General features: G+C 44.2%; 1 protein-coding gene across 2 annotated transcripts in view; it reads left to right on the forward strand.

Annotated features, from left to right (window-relative positions):
• Nucleotides 1-22253, forward strand: part of ULK2 (unc-51 like autophagy activating kinase 2) — a 255524-nt gene that overhangs the window by 31070 nt on the left and 202201 nt on the right. For both annotated transcript variants that reach the window (XM_029611375.1, XM_029611376.1), the window contains exons 4-5: nucleotides 18381-18413; nucleotides 18753-18789. In XM_029611375.1, the coding sequence (XP_029467235.1) occupies nucleotides 18381-18413; nucleotides 18753-18789 (70 nt within the window). The remainder of the gene's footprint in view (nucleotides 1-18380; nucleotides 18414-18752; nucleotides 18790-22253) is intronic.

A 22253-nucleotide genomic window follows, 5' to 3' on the forward strand; every position in this document is an offset into this window, starting at 1 on the left:
GAGTTCCATAGAGGTGGTCCTGCTGTGGAGAATGCCCTGTCTCTGAAAGTTATATGCTGAGAGGTTTTGGTGTGTGGTACCTGTAGAGATTCTCTATAGGACTCTCTGGGTCTGGAGGAGGTATGTTTTCTGAATGGGATTTGTAGGTTAGGCAGAGAGTATTGATGGATAGCTTTGTAGATAGAGGTAATGGACTTGTATATGATTCTATAGTGAATTGGCAACCAATGTAGGTCTTTGAGAATTGGAGATATGTGATCTCTTCTCCTTATGTTTGTCAATATTCTGGCTGCCGTGTTTTGAACCATTTGAAGAGGTTTAGTGTGAGATGAGGGTAGACATAATATAGAGTTGCAATAATCTAACTTAGAAAAGATTATTGCTTGCAGGACTGTTCTGTAGTCGTGAGAGTGGAAAAGTGGTTTTATTCTTTTTAAGACATGAAGTTTATGAAAGCAGTCCTTGGTAGTTTGGTTGATAAATGATTTTAGGTTTAACCGATTTTCAATGATAGCTCCTAGGTCTCTTACTTGAAGTGTTTGTAAGTTGGCTGATGGATTTGTAGTGATGTTACTGTTTTCCGGGGATATGAGAAGGAGTTCGCTTTTTGAAGAATTTAGGATTAAGTTTAGACTGGAGAGGAGGTTGTTGATTTCTAGAAGGCACTTTTCCCACAACGCCAATTAGAACGCCAAGGTTTCGTACAGGAGGCTGTGAAGTGAGGGAGGTGGCTGTAGGGTCGTTGGGAGGAGAGAGTATAAGGGTTTGGTTGTGGATGAGAAGCTCAGTTTTTGAGGAATTGAGGGCAAGTTTTAGGGAGGTGAGTATTGAGTTTATGGATACAAGGCATTTCTCCCAGAAAATTAGTGTTTGTAGATAATGATTCACGGATATGGATGATTTGTACATCATCTGCATAGATGTAGAAATTGAGGCCAAGGTCATATAGATGATGGCAGAGGGGCAGGAGGTAGATGTTGAAAAGGATGGATGATAGGGAGGAGCCTTGGGGCACTTCTTGGGTGAGGGCGAGGGTTTGGATTCTGAGTTGCCAAGTTTAACAGAGAAATGTCTGTTAGCCAGGTAGGATTTGAACCAGAGTAAGGCTATGCCAGAGATACCAATGACAGCCAAGTGGGAAATGAGGTTGTGGCTAATCGTATCAAAGGCTGCAGAGATGTCAAGGAAAGCAATGAGAAAGCTATGACCGTGGTCAAGGCCAGTGAGGAGGGCATCGGTGAGGGATAGTAGAAGGGTTTCTGTGCTCAGGTTCTTACGGAAGCCAAATTGTGAGGAGTGAAGAATGTTGTTGTCTTCAAGATAGTCCATAAGCTGGGTGTTCACCACCTTTTCCATGATTTTGGCGATGAGGGGGAGATTTGAGATGGGGCGGTAGTTGGCCGGGTCTTTAGGGACAAGAGATGGTTTTTTTGATCAGGGATTTGACGATTGCGTGTTTTAGGGAATTGGGAACTGAGCCAGCGGATAGGGAGCTGTTAATGATGTCTGCTAGGGGTTTGGCAATGATGTTGGGGATGGATAGGAGGGTTTTGGTGGGGTTGGTATCGGATGGGTGGGATGCGGGCTTGATTTTTTTGAGAATAGACTCAATTTCCTTGGAGGTGAGGTTGATGATGTGGAGTGAGTTGTTGGGGGAGGTGTGGTTGCTGGGCATGGGGAGTGGTTGTGGGAGAGGGAGAGAACCTGAGGAGTATGTTTGTTTTGTTATGGAAGAATTGAGCGAGTTCTTCACATTTTGTGCTGGCTGCTTCGGCGATAAGAGGGGTGGGGGCTTTGGTGAGGGCGGTGACATATGAGAAGAGGGCTTTGGGGTTATAAATATATTGATGTATTTTGGCAGTGTAGTACTCACGTTTGGTTTTTTGAATGGCAAAGCGGTATGTGTGTAAGAATGATTTGTAGGCTGTGGAGTGTTGGGTTGGGTCTTTACGCCAGGCTCTCTCTAAGTCTAAGGTTGTTTTTCATATGGTGCAGTTCTGTGGTGTACCATGGTTTGTTGTGTGGGGGTGTAGTGTGTTGCGGGTGATGAGAGGGCATAAGTTGGCTATTTCGAGGGTGAGGTTATCCCAGGAGCTGAGTGCAGCTTCGGGTGAGGAGCAGTCTAATTTGCTTAGGGATTCAGAGAGTGTGGTGATAATTTCTTCGGATGAACAGGGTTTACGGAAGGAGTTGTTTTGGGGAGGATTACAAGTGGTGGTGGCGTTTATGGTAAGGTGAGTCTCTGAGTGGTCAGACCAAGCGAGAGGGGTGCAGAGGCGGGAGATGGTGTGTGGATGCAAGAGTTGATGAAAATGAGGTCTAGGGTGTGCCCCGCTTTGTGTGGGGGTGGATATGATTTGGGTGAAGCTTAGGGCCTGTAGGGCAGCAAGGAATGTTTCACATGATGGTGAAAGGGGTATAGAATCTACGTGAATATTGAAGTCTCCTAGTGGTATGGCAGGTTTATCGTAGTTGATGTTGGATATGAATTCAGTGAAGGGGGAGGGATTGTGTTCCAAAATGCCTGGGGGAGAGTAGACTAGGCAGATTTGGAGATCTATGGATCTAAATAGGCCAATTTTGAGTTTGGGTGGAGGGCTGATGTTCAAGGGCCTGAGTTTGAGGTTTTTTTTGGTGGCTAGGAGGATGCCGCTTCCTCTTTTTTTCAGTCTGGGAATGGAGAAGATGGTACCGGGGATACTGTCATCACACTGTTCCTATGCACTCCACAGGGAGTTACGGTGACAGTGGAGCACAGCATGCGTAGTTGGGTACAGCAAGGCATCTACTCCAAGCTCCTCTGACAAGGGCAGGCAGCAATATCCCTGTCTGTGCAGTTCTCAGCCATGCCAGGGCTCTGCCATTGTTGCATCAAGGTCTCAACATCATTGTCCATTCTGCACCACAAAGTACTGGGGAGCCCCGGTGAGGAAGGAGTCATCTCACACTCTGATTTGCCTTTTTACATCATGCAGCCACCAATTCTAGTACTTAGTGTGCATGGGATTCTACCCATAAGCATGGCGAGTAGGGTCATAGGTGTGCTGCCATCCATAGGATGGGATTCCACTGTATGAGTACTGGTCAATGTGCTTTTACAGCAGAGGACTGTATTCTACAGTTCTCTACTGTATTGGGGGGGGGGGGGGGGGGGGGGGGGGGGGGGGGTGGGGGGGGGTGGTGGGGGGGGGGGGCAGGTGTTTCCCTCGTGGTGGGCACAAGTTGTGCGCAGCAGCCACAAGACTAATCTTGGACTGCATTCATGGTCTGACCTTGGGGAACGTGGACAACAGGAGGGTAGCTTCCAATGTCCCGCACCCTTTGCAGTAGAAGAGGACCAGAAGGCTCATCTGCATACTGCCCCCAGCTTCCCCAGGAGAGGAGTCCAGAGGTCACCGCAAGCGATCCAGGGATTGAATTCCAGAGGCCTCGCACCCTTTGCAGTAGAAGAGGACTGGAAGGCTCATCTGCATACTGCTCCCAGCTTCCCCGGGAGAGGAGTCCAGAGGTCACCGCAAGCGATCCAGGGATTGAATTCCACAGCCCCAGCTTCCAGTGAAGATCAAGTTAATGGTGGTTAAAGAAGATTGGTAAGTATTGCTTTGGGAAGTCTTTGGACTTATAAAAGTTTGAAAGGTGAAATAGAGGGATATGTTATTTCGAGCTTGTGTGTCTGAGGTAATAAGCCAGAGAGTTAATTCTAGTGTCTCTTTCCCACCCACTCAACCCTTGATTTTTAGGCAAGAGACACTTTCTCATAAAAATCAATCAGGGTCTTATCTAAATCATACTATTGTACCAACCCTTATTGAAAGTTTAATCATCCCCTTGTAGGACACTAGCTGATTAAATTTACCGGTGAATTTACTAATTAAAGTACTCTAATTCCAACTCCCTAATATTCTAAACTTAACTAGGAACTCAAAATTAAGATGAAGGCAGCAGTCCAGCAGCAAGAGGGGCGCTTTCCAGTCTTTTGCATTGTCACATGTATGATTTTTTTATCCGCCGGTGAGAGATTGTATGTGTGCACTCGGTGCAAAGAGCTCCTGGCTCTCAGGGAACGAGTCCGATCTCTGGAGGCTAGAGTAGCAGACTTGGAGGAGCTGAGGCAGACAGAGGTACATTGAGACCTTCAGAGACATAGTAGCCAAGTCCCAAATCCAGTCTGGCAGCCCCAGTGCTGCCTTGGATCAGAAAGGTCTCCCAGTAGGAGAACATCACCCTGGTGTAGCAGGAAGTGATCTGTAGCAAAGACCTGCTCTCCAGGTGATGTATTGTCCTCTCACACTGAGGACAAGTCTCCCAGGACTACTGCCCAGGAGGGAAGGGTTAGGCCGGCCATCATAGTTAGTGATTTGATTATTAGAAATGTAGATAGCAGGGTGGCTGGTGGACGAGAGGATTGCCTGGTAACTTGCCTGCCTGGTGCGAAGGTGGCAGACCTCACGCGTCACCTAGATAGGATTATAGACAGTGCTGGGGAGGAGCCGGCTGTCGTGGTACATGTGGGCACCAACGACATAGGAAAATGTGGGAGAGAGGTTCTGGAAGTCAAATTTAGGATTTTTGGTAGAAAGCTGAAATCCAGAATCTCCAGGGGTAGCGTTCTCTGAAATGCTTCCTGTTCCACATGCAGGTCCCCAGAGGCAGGCAGAGCTCCAGAGTCTCAATGCGTGGATGAGATGATGGTGCAAGGAAGGGAAGAGGGATTCAGTTTTATAAGGAACTGGGGAAACCTTTGGGGAAGGGGGAGACTTTTCCGAAAGGACGGGCTCCACCTTAACCAGAGTGGAACAAAGCTGCTGGCACTAACTTTCAAAAAGGAGATAGATCAGCTTTTAAACTAAGATAAGAAACAGAGTAGCTCTCTAATTTCAGGCCCAGGTTTGTCCAAGAATTCAGTTGTTTGAAATAGAAATAGTAGGAACATTTCACTGAGATGAAACGGGGGTCAATGAAGATGGTAAAAATACTACTTCATAGGGGAAAACGTCTCGGGGAGAAATGTAAAATTTCTATTAAGGACTTTTTGAAAATTACTCAAGGAAGTTCCACCATTATTTTAGGGAAGTTCAAGCCTCCAAGAGGCATTCTCCAAGGTCTCTGTGCATCAGAAAACTCTCCTCATTCCTGAATCAAATTAGATTGAACTCCCTGAATATTCTTCAAGTCCCTTTTGACTTGAAACTCTTAACAATTGATGTTAATGTATTCTGGACAGATTTAAATGTAAAACATGTAAGTAAACAGGTGCTGTATCTGAGTGCTAGCATTGGCAAGCCTGGGCAAGAAGGCTTTAGGTGAGATCTGCTGACCCTCCTAAGTTGTATATGCCTCAGTAAGGGATACCTCTGTGAATTACAGATGTGGAAATATTTGTTAATTTTCTTAGCTCTTCTAGTTCATGCACAGTCCTTTGTAACAGAAGACTGAGTATGGTAATGACAAAATAACTTTCACTGGGCAATAGGCAGAATTTTCTCTCTAAATTTTTTTCTCCCCCTTTTCCTAACATATATTGTTTTTCCTTCCTTTGATTTGTCTGTGAATGTTATATATATATATATAGGAAGGGGGATAATAAATGTTAAGTACTATTTGAGATCACGTGATATGGTGGGCTTGGTAGGCTGCTGCCTGCTGAGCTCCGGCTGCTATGCCAGCTAAATCCTCTGCCATCACGTCTCCCAACTATCTTCTTTCTACTACTCGACACCACTTCATTCTCCCTCGGACTGCCTTTCTGTTTTGAAGAGCAGAGACTAGGTCCCGCATGGTGTCGCGTGCGAGAAAGCGGGACAAAGAGAAACCAAAGGCCTCTGGCTCCAAAATGGCTGACTCCTCGATCGTAATGGACACGCCGGTAGGCGAAGCATTGGAGGACAAAATTTCCCAAGTCTTCGTCTCGGCCCTCGATAGGTGACTGCATCAAATATCTGAGCAGATCGCAGAGGTTAGTGCTACTGTAACTGACTTTGGCCGAGTGGAAGGCCGCGTTGGGCTCGCCGAAGATATCTGGGCCCTTGAACGCTGTGTCGACGAGCTGGAGAAGCAGGTAAAGGCAAGTGATGAAAAGATTGACCTCAAATTGATCTCGCCAAAATAATTTGCACTTCATCGGGATCCTGGAATCCTTGCCTGAGTTAGATCTGCTGCGATTGTTAGAAGCCTGGCTTCTAAGCATAGTTCCCTCGCTTGCATCGCCATCGGGGGGTTTGCTAGAAAGAGCTCATAGATTGGGCCGCAGAAATGAGGGAGATGCAGACTGAGTGATTATTGCCCACTTTCTTCATTTTGCGCATAAATCTCTGGTTCTCCAACATTATTGGAAAGCGCGTGAGTTTTCCTATGCGACCCTTCGTGTTTTGCTTTTTCAAGATATTTCACTGCGGGTAACTCTCCAGAGGAAGGCGTTCTCTGGGGTTTGCTCTGAATTATTTAATAAAAAGCTGCGATTCACCTTGATGTTCCCTGCGAAGTTGAAGATCTCTCACCAGGGACAAACTAAATTTTTCACATCCGTGTCAGAAGCCTGGGAATTCGTGCAGACGCTGCCAGGTCCCGAAGCTTCTTCATTGCCCTAATCTCCTGGTGGTTCTTTGTTGGATGTACAATCTTTCTCCGGTATTTCTTCTGATTGATTTGCTGGCAACAAGGGATTTCTACATGAGACCACTGATCTCTGTGACAAGATACGGTTGAATTAAGATTTTTGTCGGCCCAGGCTGGGTCACTTTTGTTTATTAAACCACAAAGGCCAAGTCAGGCTAGATCCACTTACATGGATAAATTTTCTTTCTTGTCCTACCTTTTTCAGAGGGAGACTCATGATATTCTTGTTTTCATGGGTTTACTTTTTATTTTAGTATTGTAGTATTGGGTGGCAGCCGAGCACATGTTCCATCCCGTGCTCTTTATCCCTATATTTGGGATTGTTGAGATTTTTGGTTAATGGGGAAGGTCTCATCCTCTGCGTCGTGGCTCGGCCCAGAGGTTGATGGTTCTATGGGGGGGAGGGGGGATGAATTGGGAGGGTTAGGGTCCGTACAGAGAACCTCTCTGAGTAGGCTAACAGTCTGGGATGCTTGGACTGGGTATTTCTTTTGTGTATGTATTTTGTGTCCCTCATTTCTTTTCTCTGTATCACCTTGCCCTTGGAACTGTCAGTCGAGGCTATTTCTCAATGCTCTGGATACTTTACCGTTGCCTATATATGTTTCGTGTTAAAATGAGCTATGTCGGTTAAAATGGTAACATGGAATGTCGCTGGACTTAGAACCCCCATTAAGAGGGAAAAGGTGTTGGCCCAGTTAAACAGACTCCAGGCTAAAGTGATTTTCTTACATGAGACACACTTGCTTCCTGAGGGAATCATCAAACTACAAAAGAAATGGGTGGCGCAGGTATTTTACGCTACGTGGAATTCTAAAAGTAGGGGGGTAGCTATTCTTTTTCATAAATCTGCTACCTTTAAACTCCAGGCATCTGTCATGGACCCTCAGGGGCGATATATTATTCTTAAGGGGAGCTTGATGGGAACTTCACTGATCCTGGCCTCAATTTATGCTCCAAATTCCTATGGCCACTCTTTTTACACTACTTTAATTCATTTCACCAAATTGGGGGACTGTCTTATTGTGATAGGGGGAGGCTTCAACTTTACCATAGACCGGATTTTGGACAGACAGCCTCCCAGGGGAGGCCATCAAATTAGTGAATTAAGGGCCCGACCTTTCTATGCAAACATCTCCAGCTTTTAGATTTGTGGAGAACACTACATCCAGGTGAAGGTGAATTCACACACCTTGCACGGGCTCATGATACATGCTCCCGAATAGATTACTTGCTAATCTCCGAATCTATTTTTTTCTGCGTTCACTAAGTCTACTATCGAAGCGTTGTCTGTCTCAAACCATTGTCCAGTGGGGGGCACTTTTGATAAGGGTAATGGAGCCCCTCAGGGTCAATGGGGTCTCCCATCTTTTCTTTCAACAGACCCTGAATTTGGGCCCTATTTACAACGAAAGTGGTGTGACTTTATGCATAACAATCAACAGCACCTGGTTCAACTGGTTCTCCTATAGGAGATGGCGAAAAGTGTTTTGCGTGGGGATATAATTAGTTATGCTAGCTTTAAACGGGAAAAAACTAGATTCAGATATTTCCCTAGAAAAACAGCTGTATGTGCTAGGGGACTCATCCACACTTGCTCAGTTTAAAGCGATGCAGGCTGCTCTCAATGCCTCATTGCATGCTAGAGCAGCTAGAACAGCTAGAACCCTACGACACCAATACACCTTTCTTCAATTCGGGAATAAAGCGGGGCGGCTTCTGGCCCATTTACTAAGAGCGCAGGACTCCTCCAAATTTATAGCTAATCTCAAGGACCCTCAAGGCTCTATTAAAACCTCTGCTGACATAGCGGAAAATTTTTCAAGTTCAGGCCCTATACTCTGCAGATCCAGTGGATGAAACCGCCATTGCTGATTTTTTTTGTGCACCATTTCCCTACCCTGTCTGACAAAGGCCCAACTCTCCTGGCTACAAACACCTATCGCAGTGACAGAAGTCCTGGAGGCTATCAAGGCCTTACCCACCCATAAAGCTCCAGGTCCAGATGGCATGATCTCTTTTTTATAAATCACTGAAGGATGAAGTGGCATCAGTTCTGGGCTCAGTATTTGAAGAGATGACGGACTGGCAAGAAATGCCAGCTACTATAGTAGTGCTGCCCAAGGGAGGATGGGATCCACTTTTGCCCTCATCCTACAGACGCTTTTCACTGCTCAATTTGGATATTAAACTTTTTGCTAAAATTATGGCCAATAGGTTTTAACCTATCATGCCCTTACTGGTGTCCCCAGATCAAGTGGGCTTTGTGGCCAGTAGAAGGTCTACTGTTAACTTACATAAGGTACTGACTGCCTTGGAAGTCTGTCACTCGTCCAATATCCACGAGTCACTCTTAGTCACCTGTGATGCGGAGAAGGCTTTTGATAGGGTTGCCTGGCCCTTTTTGAGAGTGGTTCTCAGTAAGATGGGATTCACAGGGCAAATTTATGATTATATCACTTTACTTTACACTAATCCGTTGGCACGGATTTTGGTAAATGGTCAATTGTCTGAGTTTTGTCTGCAGCGGGGTACCCGACAGGGGTTGCTGTCTTTTGCCCTTGTTGTTTATATTGACTGTAGAACCCTTAGTGAGCAAATTGAAGGTGATCCCAGGGGTCACGGGCATTCCGGTTGGAAGACACACATCTAACGCTCTTATTTGCAGATGATATTTTGCTTTTATTGTCTCAATCCCGGAAAGCTCTCCCACAGGCCATCCGTATTTTTAAGGATTATCAAATGCTGTCTGGCTTTAAACTAAATCTGGATAAAACTGAGGCCTTGGATCTTCATGGCTCCTTGAAAGAGCAGTGGCCAGATTTTCCAGATGCTGCAATTAAATACTTAGGTATTATGTTGCATTCTAGAGATGTGAACCGGAATCGGTTCGGATTCCGGTTCAGATTCACATGTGGGTTTTTTCCATCGGGCCCGATCGCAGTTTTGTTTATCGGTTGCGCCCGAGCCGATAAACAAAAAACCCACCCCGACCCTTTAAAACTAATCCCTTTGCTTCCCCCACCCTCCTGACCCCCCAAAAAACATTTTACAGGTACCTGGTGGTCCAGTGGGGGCGCGGGGAGCGATCTCCCGCTCTTGGGCCGTCTGCTGCCACTAATAAAAATGGCACCAATGGCCCTTTGCCCTTACCATGTGACAGGGTATCCGTGCCACTGGCCGGCCCCTGTCACATGGTAGGAGCACTGGATGACCCGCGCCATTTTTAAAGATGTTGTCAATGTGGGGTTTATGTCAAAAGCTTGTTTGATTGCTAAGAAATGCATAATGCTGCAATGGATAGATACCAAGGCCCCTACGAAAGCGGTATGGACCACTCTGACAGAGCTCTATCAACTAGAATATGGGTCCATGTATAAGCGACTTAGTCCCCGCAAGAAGCACCTTTTTCAAGACATATGGGAGAAGTATTACCGGACCCTTTTCCGGTCTATCCAAGGTTTTGGCTCTTGGCTCTCTTGTCTGGGGTATTGGTAGTGACAGACTGATTTTCCTTCTCATTTATTTTTCTCATTGTTGAGGTTTGGGCATAAATGTACCTGACTCATGGGAGTGATATATTTTGCTGACATTTACGATCATGTATGGTGCATGTCTGTACCTGATTCTTTTACTTTTTTTTTTTTTTTTATCTGAGGTTCTCTGTATGGAGGGGGATCTGGGGGGTGGGGGAGGTTCCATTGCGAAAAATAGGAGGAAAATGTTCTGAGGTTTTGTTACGCTGTTACTTAAATTGGTTTGGATTGTATTGTTTTTGCCTCAATAAAAGAGATTGGGGGAAAAAAAAGTACTATTTAGTCAAAATCAAAATATTGTTTGGAATTAGGAGCATTTTCTGAGTATTTTCCTTGCAATTGATGCTTTGGGGGCTGACCTCGTTCGTGCTCAGTGGCAGGGCTGTGTACTGCCTTGAGGGGGGGTACCTGGCTTTAATTCTTACCCTCAAGTCTTTTATTCCTCAGACCAGCCAGGGCTGGGGATGCTGTGGAGGTAGTGCTCACAGCCTCTTTGAGAGAGTCATTGTGCAGTGGTGACACCTAGAGGCTGGATTAAGGGCCCATGAATCATGGCCCCCAGCTCAAAACTCTGTCATGAATGGGATAGCTGAGTTATAAAGTAGGGGGAAAATTCCCTGGGTAATTACAAAGAAAGCCTTACCCCGGAAACTGTAAGTAACAGGAGAAACCTGCAAGATCCCAACAAAGAATATTTTGAGGGTTTGTTTTTATTTGATGGAGAAACCTTTGAATCGACACTCATACTGTGTGCAGGGCTGAAATTCTACTGCAGAGAGGACTTGAGCTTTAACCTTCTCTTTATTTAGGCAGTAAGCTTATAGGTTAGATCAGTGGTTCTCAACCTCTCTTCGGCTGGGACACACCTGACAGATGGTTCTCACACGCGTGACACACTGAACATGTGACCGTCATGGGGCTAAATGTAAACATAGTCTGCATCCTGAGGAACCCCCTCGACCCCCAACAATGGGTGCAGAGCAGAACTAGGGCATTACGCATACAAATCACCATACAAAAAGATATTCTGGTTCTGATGACATCTCAGTAAAGTAAAACAAACTCCCTCTACGACCAGGCACAATAGCCCTCCTTATGAAAAGACAGTAATTTACCATTAATGCATGTTTTGAGAAAACACAACAAATGATTGATACAAATGCCTACATGCTATAGTAAAATACCTCACCTTGGTCACACACACAGAACTGACCTTCAAGTACAGAAAAACCACAAATTATAAATATGGAGACTAACTGGAATGGAAATCCAAAAAAGCCACTCTGCATGCAGTGCAAACCTGGAGAAATGGAAAGAGAAATATAGCACCTAACATAGCCCCAGGATCTGCAATAATGCACACAAATTAACCCGCACAGTTACACCTGCATTATGAAACACACTCAAACAGTAACAACCCTATCTATGAAAAGGCAACACTACTACATCTGTTAAACCAGGCCCTAAACACTAATACACCTCCTATTAGGAAAACAGAATAAGCCAAACTGCTATAGATCCTCACACAGAAATAAGCTATACTAATAAATGTTACAAAACAGCTGATGAGCAGAATAACATCAAACAATTAAACTCATAAAAATTATTAAATGTCCAAATATCAAAATATTTCAAAACAGCAGACACATCACTTAATACCCAATAATTAAAATGGCAGTCAACCAATAAATATTAAAAAGCCATCTTTACTTACTCTTTCCAGCAACTCTCCTACTCCTTTCCCTTGCAGGCCAATAGCACTCACCAGAAGCAGCAGTGACTGCTAAAGCTCTGTCTTCACAGTCCTCTTCCTTAGGGCCCACAACCAGTTATTCACACACCAGAAATCCCTAACCTGTCTCACACACACCTGTCACCTCCCTCACCTGTCTCTCTCGCACACACCAGTCACCTCCCTCACCTGTCTCTCTCACACACACCAGTCACCTCCCTCACCTGTCTCTCTCACACATGCTTTAGCTCCCATTCTACCACATGTGTGCACAAAAGCCTGGCCTCCGCTTTTCAGCTGTCACTGGCCTGGCGGCGGCAAGCATCATCTCTCTGCTCTTCAGCCGCCTCTGGCGGCAGCACTCTGCAACCAACAGCATCAGCCCACTGGGGGATGACAGATCCACAGAAAGGCCAATCTGCCCCTGGGGAGAAGGGAAGCATAACCGGTTCAGTGGGACCCTAGGAGCCACAACACACTTTCCTAGCATGTAGCCAGATGGACTCAGGACCAATGGATATTGTGCTCTCCTGATAGCAGATGGGGAGACGGAGTCCGATTTCAAAGCTGACACTTGCCAGTGCTTGGTGACACACTGGTGTGTCGTGACACATTGGTTGAGAATTACTGGGTTAGATAATCCTTTTCTGGCAATCTTCCAATGACTAAATTAATTTTGCAAGGAGATTTTCCTATCAAGTCAAGTATCATAGATTGATTCATGCCCTGAAATTTAGATCTTCTCAGTAACGTGATGCCATGAAGTGAGACATCTGCATACTTATCTTCTGTGCCATTGTAATGTTGCCTGTGTCTGGAGCCATATACGTGACACATTTAAATGTATCACCTTCAGAAATGGGGAGCAGGAACCCAAGTTGAGAATTCTTCTTTTATAGGTAGTCTTTAATGTTCTTTAGGACAGATTTAGAAACAATTTCCCATTGGGTAGGGAAAGGAGTCTGTCATTAAGGGCAAACTTTGGTAACTATATTTAGAGCCCGTGATACATGGCTACCAGACTAGGAACAGGGGGAGGGTGAGTCTGTTTAAAAAAAAAAAAAAAAAAAAGGGGGGGGGGGTATCCTCAGTCGGTTGAGTGTAGGTTCATGGTGCCTGAATCCCAGCATTGGTTCAAATTGAGTTTTAAGAAAAAAGGAGAGAAGGAACTATGGGCCCAAAACCTTTGCAGTTTTCCTTTTATGGAACAGTATGTATCAAAGCCATGTGGAATAACATTAACATCCAGTGATGTGAATGATTGATCAGATAAACAGAAGCACCACCTGGCATGTTTTGAGAGGATAGCCAGCACAGAAGCACAAAGAAATCAATTTAAATAGGATTTTACTCTTACTCTGACACAAAAGGCAAAACAGCCACATGCAGAACTGGACTGAATGTTCCTTTTTATGCTTTGTGCTTCTTCAACAAAGCTACCAATCTGTAAATCCAAACCATTTTGTAAAATGCTATCCAGACTAAAGGTTTATATCGCTCAATAGCTTTAGTATATGTAGTAACTAGTATATTCCATCTAGATGCAGTATGTGTAAGTGAATTCTGTGGCTTTCCTCTTTACTTACTAGAACATCTGTGGAGTTAGTTTCCAGCATTAGGTGCCAGTTAATACATCTGGGACTTCTGAAAACAGTTTAAAAGCCTTCCCCATTTGGGTGTCGATGCAATACTGTGCGCAGAAGCTAGCTCACGGCTTAACATGCGATCGGACATGCATCCATAACCCCTAATACAGTATGGAGATTAGTGTGTCCAAATCACTGCATAGCTAAAAGCGCTCATTACATGTAAATTCCATGTAGATGAGGCTATTAGCTAATCCTCATGATGCAAAAAATTTCCTGCTTGGCCAGTATGCCTGTTGGCAATGTGGCAAAGTTTACACCTGTCCAGGGCATAAAGGTATGCCACACTCAAGGGTGCATTGAAAAAAAAAAAATCCCGTTTTCTGTGATTCCTCATAACAGTATTGATGTGATACTAAGTAGGAGGAATCAAAGAAAGCAGATTTATTTTTTTTTATTTTCTTATTTGGTTTTCTATGCCAATGTTCATCGGACATATCACCGGTTTACAGTGGAAACAGGAGTCTGTTAGAGTGGATTTCTTGTTTTACAATGGAACATTGTCGTTTAAGATTAAACAATTTTAACATGTATCTTGTGCGTGAATATGCCGGTAGTGGGAGAAAATGGATGCTTGTAGATTGAGCGTCCATTTTCCCAACCCATACTGACAGCCACCTCTCTTGGGTGCCCAGTGCCAGAGGAGGTAGGAATGCAGTTTTCCCTAGCGCCTCCTTTTTAGTGTGAGCCCTAATTTAAATATTGCATCGCGCATCAAGGAGAGGTGGCTGGGCGCGTGTTAGGAAAATAGGTGCTCAATGCTGAGTGCCTGTTTTCTGTGCATAAATATTGCATCAGCCCCTATAGCTGCCAAACAGAAAATGTGCCCTCTAATTCCAAGTTCCAGCAAATCTGGGCATGAGATAGAGAAATGCAAGAGTGTAAGAACAGATGTAGCTTATGAACCAAATCAGTAGTGCAAACATAATATACTGGCTTCTAAGCAATCTGCCAACATTTTATATCTTTACGGTTAACAAAGACAGACTTTTTTTTCATTTGGTTCTACTGATTTTAACCATTTTTGCTCCAGGATGGTTGAGTTCCGTAATTGTCCTGTCACTTTATTTTTGTGACTGCAACATTAAAGGTCTTATTTTAACTGTAACACATCACGTCAACACTTTCCTTAAAAGAATGATATTTAATGAGCAACAGTCTGAAGATTAGCTTTTCACATGGTAGTGTACAGTAGTAAGGTTGACTTGTTCTTGAAGGAAAAAATGACTTGATCATGTGTTGCACCAAAATTTAGCACTTTTCAAAAAATGAAAACAAATTTAAACCACTAAATTAGATAACACATGGGAAACACTATTATCTACTCTTATTTCTAAATGTGTGTGTGAATATGACCATGGGGTAAAGTTACAAGAGTAAAAAGCATAAGCATGCAAGTAGTCTCTACTCATGTATTTCATATTTAATAAAAGTAAAAAGTGCATATTTTCACTTTCACGCGCGCAAGTACATGTGTAAAAGGAGTGATCTGGGGCTTTCCGAGGCGAGGCCAACATTTACGCATATAAAGCGCTGTCTTAAGACATGCAAATAGATTTGCATCATTTTACATCTGTTTTTCTGGTGAAATATTAAAGCTGTCTGTCCAATATTTTACTGGGTGAGAGAGGTCTGGGTGATCTGGCAGGTGTTCATGCTGAAGAAGCAGGATGACCTGGAGGAGACTTGGGTGAACTGATACACTAATTGTTAAACGATAATTTCTTTGATATGTGCATGTTTTAAATACAGACTTGTGCATATAAATCCTAGTTTATTTTTGCATGTTTAAATGTGCATATATTTTTTAAACAGATACAAAATGTATGCACGTTCAATACACTGAAATACCTTTTCAATGTATTGCATATATTTGTGATTAAGCCTATGTGGCAGAGTATTACTACACTTAGCTATATACATGAATATATGCTGCTGTGCACAGTTTGAAAGTTATCATCCATATTTAAAATGCAAATATGTAAATTTCCTGAGTCATAAACAAAATGCAATTTATATCGCCCCCCCCTACAAATGTCTTTGTATTTCCATGCATCTTTTACTTATCTTGTATAGTTAAATATATAATCTTATAGGTACTTAAATTGAAACCAAACAAAGTTGTATATTTGTTATAACTTTTAAAAATATAGTTATGCTATTATCTGGCTGCTAATTTTAAGACACTAGTGGGTTGGCATAGGACCCACAATATCAAGCCATGGGTACTCTTCAGCCAACAACTGATGGGGATATACCACTTACTAGTGTATTATGGCAACCTAAATTGACCTGGAGTATTCAACCAAGGGATATTCTCCCGCCCTCTGTGCTACTCTCTATAGATCTTTGGGTTAGCAGAGGCCATTTACTTACAGGACCAAAAGAATCCCATCGGTGTACCTATCTTTATGCAAATTGCAATTTTACCCCAGGGTATGCAAGTCTGGTTTTTCGGGTATGGAAATTAAAGGGCATCACATATTAGGACCAAATTTGGTCCTAATATGTGATGCCAAACTTACAATTACAGCATTATGCCCATAACTCTATGATTCGTGGCCACTTACAACAGGACAAAACTGAATTTGAAATCCTCTGTCAGGCCGACCAGACTACTAAATTGTTGTTGCAAGTCTACATATTCATGGGGAAATGACCCTTTATCAAATATAAACATATGGTATCCTGAGAGAGTTATCTTCAGTGCAGCCTCACACAGAAGGAATGGGAGGAGACATTTGGGTGAATGGGCAAGGGCCTAATTGCAGCCTCTATGATTGAAAACGCATTAAAGCTGTTGTACAGATGGCATTACTGGCTGGCTCAAATGCACAGAATGATGCCCTCCATTTCCGATAAATGTTGGAGAGGATGCCTCCAGGCAGGGGGGTTATTTCCATATGTGGTGGACTTGTGCCCTGATCTGAGGCTTTTGGCATGCTATTGAGCTATGGCTAGGACAACTATTTCAAGTCCCCTTAGTACTTCTCCCTCAACAAGCTCTATTGGGGCTACCCTTGCTATCGAATAGGGTGCACGACAATAGGTTGGCCAACTATGTTCTTACAGCAACCAGGGTCAACATTGCCCAGCATTGGAAGACTGATAGCTTACCCACTTTGGGAGATGTCAAATCCACTCTTAGGAAAATATATACTCTAGCAGAAATCACTGCCCATAAACAAGACACTTGGGAAGTTCCAGCAAATATGGCAACCTTACAGAGCCTGGAAAGAGCTCACAGAATAAAACAGGGAATAACAGTACAATTGTGAACTTTAATTGATATGTTTCACTATCTAGTTGTAGGGAACTACAGGGGGAAAGGAGGGTGATATTGGGGGTAATTAAAACAGCTGACATGACACTGTTTTGGTCATGGGACCTTTATTATAAGGTTTTTCATAACTTTACATCTGTACGGGTACCGGCTGGCATGGTACTACTATTGTTCTTAATAATGTTACTGTTAACAGTTATGCCTGTAAGACAGTTAATATTTTGCTAGTTAGTACGGATATTCCTTGTACTTAATACGTGGGACTCTTTAGCTTGATGTACTAGTGACATTTCTAATTGTATTCCTGATCTTACTATTTGTTATTCCTGTTGCAAGATCTATGTGAATATGGTGTCTTCTGTAAAAATCTTAAATAAAAAAAAAAGTTATGATTCTAAATATTTTCAGTTGGGTAAAAGTAAACTGTTGTATTTTGGTAGAGAAGATGGCATTGTATTTTCAGTGATTTGTGAGGAGTTATTTCCAGAGCCTGAAAGTATAGCATAAGAGTGACTTGTCAGGAAGTGTTTTGGGGGTCAGCTAGAATTTGTTGACCTTTCACTAGAGCACTCATGTGATTAGAGAAGCTATTGTAAACCAGCAGAAGCAAATGGAATTCAAGTAATCTGATCTGCTTGTGGCCTCACTTTATGGCCTTCCTAGAACTCTGCTTTCGTGGAAATTTGTAAGAAAAACAAATCTGCACAAAGAATTCAGTTCCCATAGTTCTTGGTATGTGCTGTGTATTCAGGAATAAGGGCATTTTTTTATGGTCACAGTGACTTCACTTTTAATTAAATGTCATCTGTTGCTTCAGTTTTCAACAGTTTTACTTTTCTTACCTCCCCCAAATATATTTTGTTTGGAGCCTTTCCTCAGGGTTTTGACTTGGTATACATTTTGGTATGTTCCTCAACTTGGTGGGGAGCATTATGGTAGCCATTTAAATCTATTTTCTGTTAGGTTATTCTCTTCCAATGAGTAATCTCAATTTCATCACCAAACTGAATGATCACTGTTAGCAAGAACCTAACATAAGAACTACATGAATATTGGGATGTTTGAAATCTTAAGACTTAAAAGCCCACAAGAGGATTTAGAAACAAATCTGTCTTCAGATTGAGGGCTTTGGGCCCATCTGTGCCCCTTACCACCCCATCACATCTGAAGAAACATGCCTCTGGTATTTCTGATATCGTCTAGTGCAGTGTTTGCCACCCCTTTCCTGGCGGCACACCTAGCCAGTCGGGTTTTTAGGATGACCATAATGTGTGTATGAGATTTGCATACCCGGAGGTCTCAATGTATATAAATCTGTCGTGTATATTCATTATGGATATCCTGAAAACCTGACTGGTTAGGTGTGCCTCCAGGAGAGGGCTGGAAAACCTGTCTAATATTGCTCACCTTTAAGAATCCATTCCTTGGTATTGGAATAGTTGGTTAAAATGGAATCTGGTCATTGGGTAAGAGCAAACCTGACCAAATTAAAAGCACTTTTAGCATAACTGATTCATGCTGGCAGCTGTTACCTTCCTAATGCTGGCTCTTGGACTTCTCTCTTTCAGGAAATGTCCAATTCTGTGTATTTGGTAATGGAGGTAGGTATTATACAGTTTTCTATAGTAAAAATCAGTATCTTGATAGAGACAAATATGCATATTTAAAATATGCATAAATTAGGTGTAAAATAAATAGGACTTTACAGTTGCTATATGTGCTATATCAGTTGTATACATAAATTGATTCATATTTTTATGCCTCTTAAAATTTTCATAATTGTATATTGTAAAACTAGCAGCCAGTCGGAAAACACATTGTTTCTGTTACAGAATAAAATCTGTAAAGTATGAATTCTTGTCTAGTTTAACTCTCCACTGATAAGGTGTTCAGGAATGTGCAGTTTGACAACTAAAACTCTACTCCTTTTCTTTTAATAGTATTGCAATGGTGGAGATTTGGCAGACTACCTTCAAGGTAATGGATTTCTTTTCTCTGTTGCTGCTGCCCAGTCTTATTAAACCCTGCAGTTTGCAAGAGATGTTTCAACTCAGCATATTTCTTTTTTATTTCTCTGGGGATTTAGATATCTTTTTCTTAGAAATTGATACTGCAGTTAGATCCGTGTAGCAGGAACACTGATCATGAATTTGCCATTTTACTAATTTTGTTTCACTATTACAGAAACATTTTTTTCTTATGTTTTAAATTGATTTTTATTTTGAATCCAGTATTAAAAATGTGGTACTGGTATTCAGTTGCTAAATAATCCATTATGCCACCAGTTTTTTCTGTAGCAGATATAAGTAGCTTTGGTTTCATATAAACATGGCAGACCATATGGCTCATCTAGGCTGCCCATCTGTCAAATTTAGCATTAAAATTCCCATCACTTCCTTAGAGACCCCCCCTGTATTTATCCCATGCTTTCTTGAATTCAGATACTGTTTGTCCCTATCACAGGAGGCTTTCACACATCAACCACTCTGTAAAGAAATTTCCTAAGATTACTTCTACCCCCTTTCAACTTCATTACATGACCCCTCATTCTAGAGCCTCCTTTCCTTTGCTTGTACATTGCCTAGGTCTATTTTAGTGTTAGGCGATTCATTAAATGTAAATGAGAGGCTCACCTCCTGTGCATGGAAACCTTTGACATATTTGAATGCCTCTCTCGCCTTTCCATGTTTAGATCTTTAAGTCTATTCCCATGTGCTTTAGAATGAAGACCACTGACCATTTTAGTAGCCACCCCCTGGACCGACTCCATCCTGTTTATAACCTTTTGAAGGTGTGGTCTCCAGAATTGTACACAGTATTCTAAGTGAAGACTCACTAGGAACCTATATGGGGACAATATCACCTCTGTTTTTCTACTGACCATTCCTCTTCCTATGCAGCCAGTTCTCAGAGGACAAGTAGGATGGTAGTAGTCACACATGGTGTGATCTGGTACGGAAAACTTCAGTTTCCTGTACGTACCCGGATCAGTCCAGACAGTGAGTTGAGCCTCCTTTCCAGCAGGTGGAGACAGATTAAAACTTGCAGGATGCCCTATATCAGGACAGAGCCTATCCTCTAACCCTTCAGTATTCGTCTGTCTCCAGCAGGTGCAGCATCTCCCCTTCGGTTCTCTGCTGTAGGCTAGTCAGCCTCTTCTTTCTCTTTAGGCTCAAGCAAGTACTTCTTTTGGTTCTTGTTTTAAAAAAAAAAAAAAAAAAAGGATCTCTGAAGGAAATTTTCTGCCTTCTTTAGTGCTTTTCTTTTTTTGTGTGGGTGACGTCCGTCTCCCAGCTCTTGCCCGGCTCAGGGGGGCTTGTCCCCTTTTGCAGGAGGCGGTTCCCTGCATAGTCCTGAGTCCGCGGACGCTTCCAGGTGTGGGGACGGACCGCTCTCTGGGCCTTGTTCCCCCTCTGGCTGCCGAGAGGGTTTTGAACCTGCTGCTGCGCTCAGTAAAAAAAAAAAAAAAAATAGAGTTTAAAGGTGTTAAACTTTCAATAAGTTGCAGGTACTCACCTACGTCTAACTTATTTGCAGCAGTTGACCAGCTTTTTTATTTTTTTCTGGTCAGAGTAGGGCTAGAACCGGCAGTCAGAGAAGCAGAAGGCAGCAGGTTTCCTGCCTGCTCTCTCCTGCTGTGCAGGCTGTCAATCAAGCTTTTTTTCAACTTTTTTTTTCTTCAGCCTAAGTTTTGCTATGTCCCGGCTGACAGCCTGTCTTTCTTGTGGGCTGTCCTCTTTGCGTTTTTCGCATCAGGGCCTCTGCACTGCTTGCCTGCTGGGTGGGAAAGGTCCCTCCTCGGCAGGACAAGCAAATTTAGCCCGGGGCTCCACTCCTCCCAGCATGGCTAGGCCTTTCTCGGGTCGGCAGAGCCCGGGAACGGCCACCATCTTGGATTTTTCATCGGGGCCAATTTCAGTGCTCCCTGGGGCTGGGGGGCTGGATTTTTTTGATTTAACCCCCGCGGGTCCCCAGGAGGGGGGGTCCTGACCTTCCCTCACCCCCCCTCTCCTTCCCCCCTCCCCCGGCAAATCCAGGGTCCCTTTTTCCACGGATTTCGTCCTCCTCATGCACAAATCTTATCTAGCTAGCCTGCATGAGCTGGATGAAAGCCCCCCCTTGCCTCCCCCGCCAAAAATCCTTTGTTCAGCGCAGTTGACCACTGGACGCGGATGCCCCCCCTCCCCTTAGAGGGGGATGACCCCAGAGCCCTTCGTCTTTTTCGTAAGGAGGAGTTAGAGCCCCTCCTCCCTTTTGTTTTGGAGGAGCTGGGTCTGGAAAGTCCCTCTGTGGATAATCTCATGGCCTCACTCCCTAAGGATATGAACCCGGTTTTGGGAGGGCTCTGGGCTCCGGCCTCGGCCTTTCCCTTCCACTCCATGCTTAAGCTCCTTATTCTGCGGGAATGGGAGGCTCCTGAGGGTGCGCTCCGGGTGGGGCGTGCGATGGATAAGCTCTATCCCCTCCCGGAAGAGGGCTTGGAGCTGTTGTGATATCCATCGGTGGATTCTTATGTTTCTGCAGTGGCCAAGCACACCATGATTCCGGTGGAAGGTTCCATGGCCTTGAAGGATTCACAAGATCGTAAGCTGGAGGCTCACCTGAAGCGCATCTTTGACGTCCTGGCCCTCTGGGTTTGGGCGTCTTGCTGTAGCAGTCTCATGATGCGGGTGGGCCTCCAATGGGTCCAACAGTTACTCTGCGCCCGGGAGCTTCCGCCAGGTGAGGCAGAACAAGCCGAACGTCTGGAGGCGGTAATCGCTTATGTGTCAGACGCCCTCTACGATTTGGTCCGTGTGCAGGCAAAGGCGATGGTTTCGGCAGTGGCTGCCCAGAGGCTCCTTTGGCTACGCCACTGGTCGGCTGATCAGTCCTCGAAGACCCAGCTGGGCACGCTTCCCTTCAAAGGTAAGATGCTCTTTGGCGAGGACCTTGACAAGCTTATGGACTCCTTGGCTGACAACAAGGTCCATAAGCTTCCAGAGGACCGCCCTAAGTCTTCTCGGTCCTTCGCGGCCTCTCATTTTCGCTTCAGGGGTCAGCGTCGCTCCGCTTCTTGCGGGCGGGGCGGTGCTGCGAGGGGGTCTTCTCGTGCACAGTCCTGGTAGCTGTCCTTTCGTGGCTGGCGGCCTTTTCGCGAGGGCCAGCCCATGTGTACCACCGCTAAACCTGCCACGCAATGAAGTTCAGCCAACCCATTCCTCTGTCCCTTACCTCGGCGGACGCCTTTCCCTGTTTTTCGAGGAATGGGTCAAAATCACGTCTGATCAGTGGGTCCTCGACATTATCAGAGACGGGTATGCTTTCGACCTTGTCAGGGAACTTCCAGATCTCTTTCTGTTCTCCCCTTGCGGCCGGGCCAAGAGGGATGCGGTGGTCCAGACTCTCTCCAAACTTCTGGATCTGGGGGCGGTGGTCCCAGTCCCAAAAGGGGAAATTGG

Source organism: Rhinatrema bivittatum, chromosome 8 (assembly GCF_901001135.1).
Source record: "Rhinatrema bivittatum chromosome 8, aRhiBiv1.1, whole genome shotgun sequence".
In the NCBI taxonomy this organism is placed as follows: domain Eukaryota; kingdom Metazoa; phylum Chordata; class Amphibia; order Gymnophiona; family Rhinatrematidae; genus Rhinatrema; species Rhinatrema bivittatum.